Below are 14,331 nucleotides of genomic sequence, written 5' to 3'. Positions count from 1 at the left end.
CGAGCTCATATTCTGATGTGGGTGGACTTCCCATCTGCCCTTCACAGGCCTTCTTGTTCCCACCAATCACACGTCTTCAAAACATCTCTCTGACATCGTCGCTAAGGCACCGTCATGCAGTGCTCTGACAGCAATGTTTGAATGATGTTGTGTATGATTAGAATGTTTATATTTTGTGAGGGTGTTTGTGTGCAGAGATAGAAACTAAAAGGGCAAGGTGTTTTATGTGGTTTGACAGAATTCTTCTCATTCTAGATGAACAGTGCCCTTGTCGATGACCTCCCCACATAGCAACCACAATCAGCTGTCAAATTCCCCCAGACCTCTACAGCAACCGTTTGAAGCTAGACTCGCCTCTTCACCTCAGTGGATCAATAGCCACGTTTGTCAGATCATATAAGGATCTTCTTCAGGCTCTTCTGGAGACTTCAGTGTCTCATACTGTTGCAGCTGAAATGACCCATCATAAAATGTTTGGTCTTATGTTAAACTTGTTTCATCATCTGCATGTTCTTTAATAAAATGCATTGAATGCCATGGTGTCAAGGAAAATGTCTTATGTAATTTCATCTATCTTTCTAATTGAAACATATTGTCACAAAATAAAAGCTTTTGAAAAAAAAAAAGTACATTGTCTAACATGAATTCAGACATTATAGTCTGCAGTACAATGAGATGACTGATTATCCTGTGGATGTTGAATGTGTTGTGGTTGATTTGTGCAGCCCGCAGGAGGGGGGCAATATTAGGGTGGTCAATTTCTACAATCCGTGTAAGTCGCTTACAGTGGACATGTTCCAGGACGTAGCTGGGGCGGTGTCTAGGAAGGAATTGTGGGTTGGGGATTGGGGAACAGTTTATGGGACAGTCTTCATACAGACAGTAATGGTCAGGTGGTGGAAGACGTGTTGGATGGAAGGTCGCTGGTCTGCCTTAATGATGGGCAGGGCACGAGGCTTGATGTGAATAGGGGTACAATGTCCTGCCTGGATCTTACGCTGGTGTCAAGTAGTCTGGTGACGGCCTGTGAGTGGCGCGTTAAGACCGAGTCGTCTATTGGGAGTGACCACTTTCCAGTTCTCACCGTTGTTCGTGCGAGTGTGTATGTGCAAGACGGGTGTGCACTTACTGGGTGGTGTTTCGGGAAGGCTGACTGGGAGGTCTTTAGGTTGTCTTGTGAGGGCACGGCTCATTTGGTTGCTCTTGAAGGTAGCATAGAGGACTGCGCAGCTGAGATGGCTGGTCATATTTTGAATGCTGCCACTGTGAGTATACCGAGACGGTTGACCCAGCGTAGGAAGAAGGTGGTGCCGTGGTGGAATGAGGAATGCAGTAGTGCGGTTCGAGCGCGGAACACGGCTCTTAGAGTTTTGAGAAGGGACCTGTCGCCCGAGAATTTGGTTGCCTACAAAAGGAGTAGGGCTGTTGCTCGTAGGGTGGTGAAAGGCACAAAAAAAGAGGACGTGGACGGAATTTTGTTCCTCTATTGGCAGGAATGTGCAGCTGGGTGAAGTCTGGTCCATGTTTAAGAGAATGAGTGGGTCGAGGGCATCAGTCCGTATTCCAGCACTGAATGTTGGGGAGAGGCTGGCAGTGTCTGATAAAGAGAAGGTGGATATGTTGGGTCGTGCTTTTGCTGCAGTGCATAGTGGGGAGCACCTGGATGAAGTGCATAGGCAGCAGAAGATCTGCACTCTTAGTAGACATGGGAATGTGTGGGATCGGAGAGGTGAGTTTGGGTCAACTCTAGATGTGGACTTCACAATGAAAGAGCTCAAATTAGCTTTGCAGGGTACCGGGTATTCAGCCCCAGGGCAGGACCAGTTATGCTATGCCATGTTCCGACAGCTACCCGTGGCATCTTTGCAGCTAGTTCTGAGATTTTTTAATAGAATCTGGAGTGAGGGCCTCTTGCCATGTGGGTGGAAGAGTGCAGTGATTTTGCCTTTCATAAGCCTGGGAAGGACCCTGCTGTGCCTGATGGCTACAGGCCCATCGCATTGACTTCTCATTTGTGCAAATGGATGGAGAAGATGATAGTTCGCAGGCTGTGTCATGTGCTGGAACGGAGAGGGCTACTGAGTCACTGTCAGAGTGGATTTAGGAAAGGGCGTTCCACGCTGGATGCTCTGGTTGGTGTCTGCTCTGATGTTGAAAAGTCAATGAAAATGAAGGAGGGGATGGTGATAGTTTATTTTGACATTGAAAAGGCGTACGACTCTATGTGGAGGGATGGGCTACTTATCAAGTTGAGCTGTTTGGGTATTGTGGGGAGGTTGTACAATTGGGTTTTGGACTTTTTAACGGGTAGGACACTTAGAGTCAAGGTGGGTGCGGACGTCTCAGAGCTGTTCAGCATAGTGAATGGTATCCCTCAAGGGAGTGTGATCAGCCCGGTGTTGTTTAATGTGATGATTAATGATATTTTTGCGAACCTTGAGGGATGCATCAAGTCGGCTCTTTCTGCAGACGATGGGGCCATTTGGATGAGGGGAAGGAATGTGCCGTACGTGTTCGGGAAGCTGAGGCAGGCAATTGAGAAGGTGGAAAGGTGGTCTTATGAGTGGGGGTTCAAACTGTCAGCGAGCAAGTCCTGCTACATGGTGTTCACTAATAAGCGCAAGCTCGAGGCTGGGGGGCTCATGCTATATGGTCGGCCTCTGGAGTTGGTTACAGAGTTTAAATACCTGGGCCTGTGGCTCGACAGCAGGTTTACATGGGCAGTACACATTCGCCACTTGGAAACCAAGTGCAAAAAGGTTATCAATCTGCTGCGTGCTGTGGCTGGGTGTGACTGGGGGGCAGGAACGCAGTCAATGCTGGACATTTATAGGGCACTGATGAGGTCAGCTCTGGACTATGGGGGTGTGGTGTATGCAGCGGCAGCTAAGTCTACATTGCTTAAAGTGGATCGGTTGCAATACAGGGCTCTGCGGATCTGTTTGGGGGCTATTAGATCTACCCCCAATAATGCGGTGCTCATTGAAGGTGGAGAAATGCCACTGGAGCTCAGGCGGGAGAAACTGGCGCTGGCCTACTGGGTTAGGCTGCAAGGGTGTGGGGACGACCACCTTGCTAAGCTCACGTTGCAGGATTGCTGGGAACTCAATAGGTTCCAGGGGACTGGGTTTGGGTGGACTATTGAAGCCACAGTGAGGGTCTATGGGCTGGAGGGGATGGAGTTCACTAGGTCCGCCCCAGTTAGTTGGGTGCCCCCTTGGCTCTTCCCTGAAGTGACCGTGGACAGGCGCGTTCTGGAGAGAAAGCATGGATGGCAGCCGGGTGAAGTGGGTATGAACACGGGCATGTATCTGCGTGCGAGTTACTACGGGTGTGTGGAGATCTACACTGACGGGTCAAAGGATGAACTGGATAGAGTGGGGGTTGGTGTGTATGTCCCGGGGTTCGAAGTGGGTCTTTCCAAGCGGCTGTCTGATATGTTATCTGTGTACACGGCTGAATTGGTGGCGGTCATCCTTGGGTTGCAGTGGGTGGAGGAGGTCAGACCTGATAGAGTGGTGGTGTGCACGGACTCCAAATCAGTGCTGGACAGTATACAGTCCACCCAGTCCATCAGGGAGGATCTACTTATTGAATTGTATCACAGTTTGTTTAGGCTTCACAGGGGGGGGATAGACGTACAGTTTTGTTGGGTTCCGGCACATGAGGGGGTGACAGGGAATGAGACTGCAGACCGACTGGCGAAAGGTGCGCTGACTAAGGTCATCTCGGTGCCTGTTCCGCTCGGGAAGGGAGAGGGGAAAGCGGTGATTAGAAGGAAGGGATTTGAGTTCTGGCAGAAGAGGTGGGATGAAGACCAGAAGGGGAGGGGGTATCACAGGGTGCAGAAGTCAGTTATGGTGAAGAACTACGCTGCACAGAACAGGAGGGAGGAAATCGTCATGGCGAGACTCAGGTTTGATCACACGGGACTGAACGGCACCTTGTTTGTACTGGGGAAAAGGGGGAGTGGTACATGTGGGCACTGTGGAGCTGCAGAAAACACTGAACATGTTCTGTTGCACTGTCCCACCTATGAAGTAGAGAGAGAGAGACTCCGGGATAAGGTCAGAGAAGCAGGACGGGAATGGACTTTGAGGGGTTTACTGGGCACGGAGGGGGAGAGGGTAGGAATCTGCAGGAAGGCTCTATTTACTTTCTTGGGTGACACACGGTTGTGGGGCAGACTGTAGTCTGTGAGCACTAGGATGATGACATGATGATAGGGCTGCTCGATTATGGCAAAAATCATAATCACGATTATTTTGATTGAGATTGAGATCACGATTATTAAACACGATTATTCATAGAATTTTTTTTTTTAATCAAAAGTTAACATTTTCTTAACAAATCAAATTATTGACTTTGATAACAATTAATTTATTAAATGTTGACAGTGGCTTTTCTTTTTAACAATGTTCTTTGGGAGACAAATAGTGAACCTTGACCTTGAAAATAAATTAATAAAAGTGCCAAAACTGATAAATAAAGAAGCTTCAAAGCACCGCCACCACCACAGAAGAAGACTACCTCGGAAAAATAATTTCACTAGGACAGAACGCGTCTAAATAAGTTATTTAATGGTAGCGCCGAGGCTTCAAAACCCAGCATTTGGTAAATAGATCCTTTTGCTTAGCTAAGTGACGTTTCATGTTTATCTGACACTTGTAAATATGAGCGCCTCTCCTAAATAGTCCAACACCGATTTATTTTGACTGCTTAGTGAATGGACCGGCAACTGTTGTCTGGCATGAGCGAGCGGAATGCACTGAGAAGGGCTGCTTTGAGGGTCAGCTACGACTGTGTAGCAAATTTTACACACCGTGTCAACTTGGTCCAAATCTGTCTCCGCGAACCCATAGTGTTTCCACACCACTGACGTTGTTTTAGCTCTCTTGTCCACCTCTCTTTCTGCTGCCATAATCTTCTTCTTGTCGTGTTTTGTTCGAGAGGAGCATGCGTGCGCCTCGATTGACAACTCGTCTCGCTTTGAAGTGTTTGTTTTGGGGCTTTGGGGGGTGGGGGAGGGGCCAAGCACAGTATAGCTCTGCAGTGTAGGGTGCGCTTGATTTGTGCAAAATCGTTTTATGGCGATTATTTAGTTTTAATGATCGTTGACAGCCCAAATCGTAATCTAGATTAAAATCCGATTAATCGAGCAGCCCTACATGATGATGCACACTCTTGTACAGTAGGTGGCGGTATGCACCTTTAAGCTGTTTGCGATCCGCCATAAAACCCAAGGAAGAAGAAGAAGAAGATGACTGATTATGCTGGATAACCAAAACGCTTTTCCTTTCGGATTTACGGCTACTCCGGGGTTCCGTAGTTATCCAATGGTGGAAGAATGGCCGGTTGGATGTGGCTTCGTTGTCTTTTTGGGCCTCATTTGCAGCGAATTCACCGTTCACCGGAGCAATCCCAGACCGAGGGCAGAGCGGGGAGACGGGTACGACCATGTCTGATATCATGCATGTGTTTGTCACCAACAGATAGCAACGTAGAGTCAGATATTGATCATTTTGTTGCGCCGTGTTAGCTAGCGGTCTCACTCAGGGTCCGGAAGTGTCAATGCTTGTTATTGAAATGCTGCTGATTGTCTTGAATGACAGCGGTGACAGTTTGCAAAATTAGTGTGAGTGTTAATTATATTGTTTTAAATGAAGCTAAGTATTGTATTGGCCAGTCCTTATCAACAACAGGCAACGAACCAGCTAGCTGCCAGATAACAGATGAGCTAGCAAGCTAAATATGTAGCTGCAGTTGTCTAATCTAGGAACAGTTGCATGGCTGACCACGTGAAGCTCATTCAGATTTATAGTCCTAACACTCTTTCTCAGAGGTGTGGGTTTCTGATCTGTGTAACTAAGCATGCATGTATTCTGTAATGTTGATACGAAGGTGGTTAGAAACCTGAGATCTAAAATGGCCTATAACCCGCCGTTCCGTCCATTCCCAGGGATGGACCTACCAGCCCAAGAGTCTGGAGAAACACACTGACAGCATACTCGGTTGGGTCAGTAACGGTGCTTCTGGCTCTTCACTATCACTGAGTCAAGCAGTATTCTACTTGCCTTACTCCCACCACTGACCGAGTTGACATATTGGTTGTGTGTACTCTGTCCCTCCAGGCGTCAGCTCTGTGGTCTCTGTCCTACTACAGCTCCCCACTCCTTCTCTGCTATCTCTACAGGAAAGGTAGTGTGTGTGTGTGTGTGTGTGTGTGTGTGTGTGTGTGTGTGTGTGTGTGTGTGTGTGTGTGTGTGTGCGTGTGTGTGTGCGTGTGTGTGTAAACGTGTACGTGTGTACCTGAGAGTATTTGATGAACATGGTTAACCACTCTGTCAGGTGGACATGATTCAGTAATTAGCCCCATGATAATAATATAAAAGATGAACACAGTATTATGCTATTACTGTCTATGGAAAGTATGAGGCTGTAGCGCCTTACTGTAGGTAGTCTGCTGTGTGTTGTGTCATTGATTTGCTTCGATGTAGTTTGGACAGTGTGAGTGTGTGAAGGGATGTTGGCCTACATTGGTACAGCTGTAAGCGTGTGCGTTTAATGGTTTGTTTGTTTGTGTGTGTGTGTGTGTGTGTGTGAGAGAGAGAGAGAGAGAGAGAGAGAGATTGTAACACCTGCTCTGTGTGTTTGTCAGGGTACATCTGCAGCAGTAAGCTGGTGCCAGTCAGCCAGTATGTTGGAACCATGCTGGTGTGTCTACTGGGAGTGGCTTGTCTGAGAGGTGAGACTATTAACTGAGTCTGTGCATAGGAATCTGGGTCGGTATTCACAAGCATTTTATCTTACCACTAGGAGTACTCCTAATTTAAGTCACACTAAAAGTTCCTAGCTAAGAGTTCCCTCTTAAAACCTATTCACAAAGCTGCTAAGGTGCTGTGGATGACGTTGTGTCTCATGAACGAGCTTACTCAGTATGCCCACAGCGATTGGAAGGAGGTAAGCCTATTATATGTATTGGCAATTCCTGCCATATTCAAATAAAGATTCCAAAATAAATAATGTAGGCTGTCACTGATTAAACATTAAACCAAGAATAGGCCTACTGACTAGTCAATTATGTTCAGCTGATTACATGTATGCATCTCATACAATTAGCAGATATGCATATAAACCATCTTTCAGTTATCAGACTAGAATAATAATATTATTCTAGTCTGATAACTGAAAGATGGCTTATATGCATATTGACCATATTATGGTTGATAATAAAACTTATGATGCTACACCGAAACGAAAATCAAGCTGGATGCAAGGACAGCTGTTACTTGCCCAACGTGTGAATGAAAGGATATTAAGGGACATTTGGAGTTGGGGATCAATTCCAAAATCAAACAAGAAGTGTGGGAAAATATGCATGCAAATGTGGCTTTCCCAATTGTGACAAGAACCACCAAGGGCATGATTGCAGAATTCAGGTGGCAAAACAGCTGCCACAGGTACGATATGAGGCCATCTATAGCCTGCCAGACCACAATGTTTTATTCTCTAACATTCAGTGTATTTAGCTTATACACAAATGAACATGAATGTCTTTGTACAGTATATAAATAAGCCTCGCTAAACATGTCATCACAGATTAATAACACGTAATCTATAGTTCAAAATATTTAATGCATTGCCTCTGGAGGGGAGCGTTTATGTGGTGTAATATTCTACTAACAGATGACTGACATATTTGGTCTGCGCTGCATAGCGTTATTTTCCCTGTGGCCAAGTAGCGTTGTCAGAATCTTCACGGTTTGTTTCTGTTTGTTTGACTGCGTCCCGTTATTCAATGTCTCTAACATGTTTGATTACGAAGCGGATTGCCGGGAGCAGGCATGTTCGGTTCGCTTGTTGTGACTAGGTCTTAGCAAGAACGGGATGGTCGCACCAGGCTAGAGTGCCCCTACTTAGGAGCTGATTTTAGCTCTAAACCATTTGTGAAATACTCTTATCCCAAAAATGTAGGAGTCCTAAAATTATGAGTGGCACACCCATTATTTTTGAGAAGTTGCACCTAAATCGGTGAGTAAGGAGCTACGTTTACCCTTAAAATGTTTTGTGAATACCGGCCTTGTACTTCCAACAGATGTCAAAGCTTTGCATACTCCCTCTGTTGGGCTATACAGTCGGACATTTTAGGATAAATACTGTAGAGAAACTGAGCTGTATGTTTTGCTTTTGTACACTGTGTGTCTATCTCATACATCTGTGAGGCCTGTGGGGTTTCTGTCTCACAAGCTGTAGGCTCTCCTAGTACACTAAAAACACTAACGAGTGTTCTCTCTCCCTACTCGTCCTCTCTCTTTCTCTCTCTCTCCCCCATCCCTCCTCACCTCTCTAAGGCTGGGGCCGATGGAGGAGCTCTGAGTATCTCCAGTTCCTGAGTATTGTGGAGGAAACCCGGAAGAACAACACACCTAGCAACAAGGTGACCGCAACAGCTCGGTTTTATGTTAGAAAATCTGTTTCATAGCTATTCCAAAAAGTCTGTCTTAGTGTTAAGAATATGGATCGGATGTCTCTAAATTCAAGATACAATCTCCTACAGTAGCTACCAGGCCTCCACTGATTCCTGGTTGTGATTGTGTCTGTAGAAGAAACTGAGATCGTACGACTTTGACTTCTCTCACTGGCCAGCGGACTTCACCTGGAAAGAAGTCAGCAATCCGTGAGTTGTGTGTGTGTGTGTCCCCGTGTGTGTGCTTGTCATGTTTGAGTGCATATGGCATGCACGTGTCTCTTATTCTAATGTAGTAACTAAGTGTTTGTGTGAACATGGTGTGTGTGTGTGTGTGTGTGTGCGCGCGCGCGTGTGCGTGCGTGTGTGCGTGTGCTTGTGTGAGACAGGAAGCTGTCTAAGGCAGGAGTGTCTCTGCTGAAGCCAGATGCCAGACTGAGAGGAGCTACAGACAACATCCTCAACTCAGTTCGCACTCTGCCATGTCACATCATCAGGTAAGAAGTCACTCTGCCATGTCACATCATCAGGTAAGAAGGCACTCTGCCATGTCACATCATCAGGTAAGAAGTCACTCTGCCATGTCACATCATCAGGTAAGAAGTCACTCTGCCATGTCACATCATCAGGTAAGAAGTCACTCTGCCATGTCACATCACCAGGTAAGAAGTCACTCTGCCATGTCACATCATCAGGTAAGAAGTCACTCTGCCATGTCACATCATCAGGTAAGAAGTCACTCTGCCATGTCACATCACCAGGTAAGAAGGCACTCTGCCATGTCCAATGATCGTAAGGCCGGCGGTCCCGCCTCCTCCTGTCCACACGTCCAAGTGTCCTTGGGCAAGACGCAGATCCCCAAATTGCCTCCAATGAGCAGGCTAGCACCTTGCATGGCAGCTGCTGCCATTGGTGTGTGAATGTGTGTGTGAATGGCCGAATGAGAGGCCATTTGTAAAGCTCTTTGGATAAAAGCGCTATATAAGTGCAGCCCATTTACCATAACATCATCAGGTAAGGATGCTCAACGCCAGTTACCGTTAGAAACAGAGAACAGAGGATCAGAACCTTCTAGAGCAGAAAGACTAAAGTGTTTAATTACGACCAGAGCTTATGTACTAGAATTAAGAACTAAATTATGTAAATGGTCAGTATTGTATACATGAACTGCAAGCCATTTTAACATTTAATCTCTCTCTCTCTCTCTCTCTAGTTTTCTAATCACCCACTCGTTTGGGAGGAGGATGCTGTACCCAGGCTCTGTGGGTCTGCTACAGAAGGCCATGAGGCCCATGCTACAGCAGGGCCAGGCTAGGCTCATAGAGGAGGTGAGGAGCACACACACACACACACACACACACACACACACACACACACACACACACACACACACAGATACCACACTGATACTTCAGGGTGAAACCCTTATTCCAATCAGACATGACTGTACACAGTAACCCTCCTAGATCTTCCTCCCGATGCTCTGCTCTCAGACGCGTGTCTGACTCTGTCCCTGTCCCTCCTGTCTGCGTGTGTCTGACTCTGTCCCTGTGCCTCCTGTCTGCGTGTGTCTGACTCTGTCCCTGTCCCTCCTGTCTGCGTGTGTCTGACTCTGTCCCTGTCCCTCCTGTCTGCGTGTGTCTGACTCTGTCCCTGTCCCTCCTGTCTGCGTGTGTCTGACTCTGTCCCTGTCCCTCCTGTCTGCGTGTGTCTGACTCTGTCCCTGTGCCTCCTGTCTGCGTGTGTCTGACTCTGTCCCTGTGACTCCTGTCTGCGTGTCTGACTCTGTCCCTGTCCCTCCTGTCTGCGCTCAGTTTGACGGTCAGAGGAACAAGCTGGAGGCGTGTGACGGGAATGAGATCGACACCATGTTTGTGGACTGCAGGAGTGACGGGGGGCCGAACGGCCAGACGCTGGTAAGGAGATGGACTGCAGGGCCAGGGAGGGAGAGAGAGAGAGAGAGAGAGAGGGAGGGAGAGGGAGGGAGGGAGGGAGGGAGAGTGGGAGAGGAAGGGAGAGAGAGAGGGAGGGAGGGAGAGAGGGGGAGAGGGAGGGAGGGAGAGAGGGGGAGAGAGAGAGAGGGAGGGAGGGAGGGAGGGAGGGAGGGAGGGAGGGAGATGGACGGACGGACGGACGGGAAAGAGAAATGGTGCTAAAGAACCAGGATGAGGAAACACGCCGTCTCTAGGACCTTCACCCCAAGACCAATGTAATGAGAAGAATGGGCAAAAGGAAAGTGAAATGTCCTCATTGAACACTGGTTTTCTGTCAGCTGAACTACATTACCCACGGGTCTGTGTGCTGCAGGTCATCTGCTGCGAGGGGAATGCAGGCTTCTACGAGGTGGGCTGTATGAACACGCCACTGGAAGGTAACTGCTTTATATTCTGAACCGGAAGTAGCCTTGTCTGAAAATCATACCGAGCCGTGAAAAGGGGCTCGCTTGACTTGACCCACTACTCAGCGCAGTCTGTGTTGCCCGCTGCTGCAGGTGGATACTCCGTACTGGGATGGAACCACCCCGGCTTTGCGGGGAGTACGGTAAGAGCTCCCCCGATGTTTCACACCCTCTCAACATCTCCCACCTCACAACTCATCTCTAATAGCGCTCGGTTGGGAGGAGGAGCAGATGGCGTGTGGAAATTCTGGTTTAGCTATAGATTGCCTCTCACTTTCTTTAACTCTCTCTCTTTCTCTCGCTCGCTCTCCCACTCTGTCTGTCTGTCTGTCTGTCTCTTTTTCAGGGCGTACCCTTCCCCCAGAACGAGGCCAACGCCATGGACGTGGTGATCCAGTTTGCGACGCACAAGCTGGGCTTCCAGCTCAGCGACATAGTGGTGTACGCCTGGTCCATAGGTGGATTCACAGGTATGGACACTGCAGTAACACAGGGGGAGGCTTACTGAACACCGCATGAACACAGGAAGAGACATACTAAACGCTGCACTAAGACAGGGAGAGGCATAAAGCAAGTATGTAAACCATCCCCCTCTGTTCATAACATTCTATTGTCAATTGGATGTTTCCACCCTTCCTCCTTTCTTCTCTCTCTCTCCTCTCACTCTACCTGTTACGTTCTCTCTTCGTTCGTTACCCTACCCTGTCATTTGACCCAATTTTTTATTCTCATTTTTATCTTTTTACTGTTTCTTATTTTATATTTCTATTTTACCATATATGTTCCATTCTGTTCTATTTTCTTATTTTACTTTTCCTAATACCAAGTAATTAACTGTTTTTATTTATTCTGTAAAGCACTGTGTGCTACATTTGCTTGTATGAACATGTGCTATATAAATAAAATTGACTTTGACTTTTGACTCCCTCTCTCCATCCCTCTCTTCATCCCTCTCTCTCCCTCTCTTCATCCCTCTCTCTCCCTCTCTTCATCCCTCTCTCTCCCCGTCTTGTAGCCAGCTGGGCGGCGATGTCGTACCCAGAGATCCAAGCGCTGGTGCTGGACGCCTCCTTCGACGACCTGCTGCCTCTGGCCCTCAAGGTCATGCCCGACAGCTGGAGTGAGTCCTAGGGGTCATCGGTCATACTGTTACTACTGTAGGAGTGTTATTATGAATGTGTATTGTCGGGCATGGTAATGGATTATCACGTATGTATTTTCTGCGTGTTCAGGACCACTGGTGACACACACAGTCAGACAGTACATGAACCTCAACAACGCAGAGCAGGTTTGCAAGTGAGTGTTTCACAATTCTTTCAACATCACCACACTCTACTAACACACACACACACACACACACACACACAGACATTCCGGTCTCCGGTGTAAGGTAACAAGCGCGTTCCCCTCAGGTACCAGGGACCGGTTCTCCTGATTAGGAGGACCAAAGATGAGATCATCACCACCACGTGAGTCACATGACTAGACTGTCTTCCATCTCAAAATACCTCAGCCCGTCAGAATCCTATAGTAGCTGTTCTACCATAGATGATGATGATGTTGTTGTTATTGTTGTGTGTTGCAGCGGTCCGGAGGACATCATGTCTAACAGAGGCAATGACCTCCTACTCAAACTGCTCCAGTTCAGGTCTGTTTTGTCTCACCCACTGTTCTCACAGGACCGGTCGAAAGCCCAGGATGTTCACTGACGACGATGTCATTTCCTGTCCCTCAGGTACCCCAAGGTGATGACAGATGACGGTATCAGGGCTGTCAGACATTGGCTGGGAGCCTCCAACCACTTAGACGAAGGTGTGTACCGCTGTGCACGCACATGTCTGTTGTACTTGGATGGCACCAAGGTGTGTGTGTAACGACGATGATGATCTCTGTCTCTCCCCAGCGTCGGTGTACAGTAGCTATGAGGTGGATGATGACTGGTGTGTGTCCGTGCTGCAGTCCTATCAGACGGACAGAGACGTATTCTTCCCCTGGAGTGTCGGTGAGAATGGTCCCTTGGTGATGACATCGTGCCCGTTGCGTCTGCCGCAGTAAGATAGAACTTGCATTTCTCTCTCTCTCCGATTCGTTAGGTGAAGATATGACGTTGGAAGGAAGACGGCAGCTGGCTCTTTTCCTGGTGAGGAACAGTAGAACACTTACCCTCATGTCTCTCTCTCTCTCTCTACCACTCCCTCACTCCATGGCTTTAAAACTTTAAAATGATTATTTATATCCAAATGCATCTCTTCAAAACATCCTTTCTGTTTTCCTCGCCCCCTCGGATGTTGAATTGCCCTCGTTTAGACTCCATTACTCCCGCAGAGGAAACTGTTGAGGTTGCCACGGCAACCCACTCACCTGTGCTCTTAGGCCGACAGGCGTAATGGGTTTTTTTCCGAGTTGGGCTTATTGAAGCCATTTAGCACCAAGTGAGAGTTGTGCCATCAATTACTGCTAATAGTGCTTCTCACTGCATGTGTAGAGTAATTGCCTGGCAATTCAGATTGGATTCCCCTGAATGTAAATACTAAGAAGTCACTTAGTATTTACAAAGTGAGATAAGTGTTTTTGTCAGAGGCCACACAGCCACAGTCTGAATATCTTTAGCCAAAGATGATCGAATAACGTCATGTTTCTGCAGGCCAGATAAACTCGTTCGTTCTCCTTCCACTCCTCTCCCTCCCCTAGGCGCGGAAGTACATGCGGAACTTTGAGACGACGCACTGCACACCACTCCCCTTCTCAGAGTTCCACACCCCCTGGAGGCTGTAGAGGAGAGGGATGGAGGGAGAGAGAGAGAGAGAGAGAGAGAGCACCAGAGGCTGAGGAGTTCGTTGGCGAGACCAACCGACCATCGTAGAAGTTCAGAGCATGGACTGGGAGCGTCACCGTCATGTTGCTGGAGCTGTGTTCATGGCAGATACAGTATGTTGTTGTTTAGGCTGTCTGCATGTTGGTTTAGTTCAGATTTATTCTCTGCCATTCTCACCAGGCCTCTATCCTTGTCCCTCTATAATGAGTCCTTTCCTCCCCTAGCTGATAATCTGCACCCGACAGGATAAGACAAGGTCAGATCTCCACTGTATCACTGCTACCTATCCAACTACGTGTGATCAGTGATCGATTTACTTTCAAAACAAAGGACAAAAGGATGCATTCTTACAGTAACAGGACTTATTTCTCTCCTGTATGTCTGGCTGTATTTTTAGAATGTAGCGCCCAGTAAGAGGACAATATCGCTATCACACGTAGTTGATCAGTAGTTATTCCAGCAATGTACAATAATTATGGCTCAGGCTGGCATTTTACAGATGCAGCCAATCCTCCTGTTCTAAAGCTCGTCTCCTTTTTCACGATATCTTCTCTTACGTGGACAGTCTTCATCAAAACTGTATCCTGAAATTATGCTCTAAATGTTATATTAAATATGCTGAATAAAGTCTTCTGAATAAGGGATTCCAAC

General features: G+C 47.5%; 1 protein-coding gene across 1 annotated transcript; it reads left to right on the top strand.

The window, feature by feature from the left end:
- Positions 1–5,343: 5,343 nt before the first annotated feature.
- abhd16a (abhydrolase domain containing 16A, phospholipase) lies at positions 5,344–14,293 on the top strand. The gene is made up of 20 exons (XM_084444168.1): positions 5,344–5,449; positions 5,960–6,016; positions 6,132–6,198; positions 6,659–6,745; positions 8,352–8,437; positions 8,604–8,677; positions 8,857–8,964; positions 9,681–9,795; positions 10,282–10,383; positions 10,775–10,838; positions 10,959–11,008; positions 11,212–11,335; positions 11,881–11,985; positions 12,098–12,161; positions 12,278–12,334; positions 12,451–12,513; positions 12,601–12,677; positions 12,769–12,867; positions 12,959–13,005; positions 13,557–14,293. Exons 1-20 carry the CDS (start codon positions 5,348–5,350, stop codon positions 13,638–13,640), a joined length of 1,632 nt encoding a protein of 543 aa, XP_084300294.1. The 5' UTR covers positions 5,344–5,347; the 3' UTR covers positions 13,641–14,293.
- Positions 14,294–14,331: the final 38 nt, after the last annotated feature.

The sequence above is a fragment of the Borostomias antarcticus genome, assembly GCF_949987555.1.
Source record: "Borostomias antarcticus genome assembly, chromosome: 10".
In the NCBI taxonomy this organism is placed as follows: Eukaryota; Metazoa; Chordata; class Actinopteri; order Stomiiformes; family Stomiidae; genus Borostomias; species Borostomias antarcticus.
This window is presented reverse-complemented; position numbering and strand designations above follow the sequence as displayed.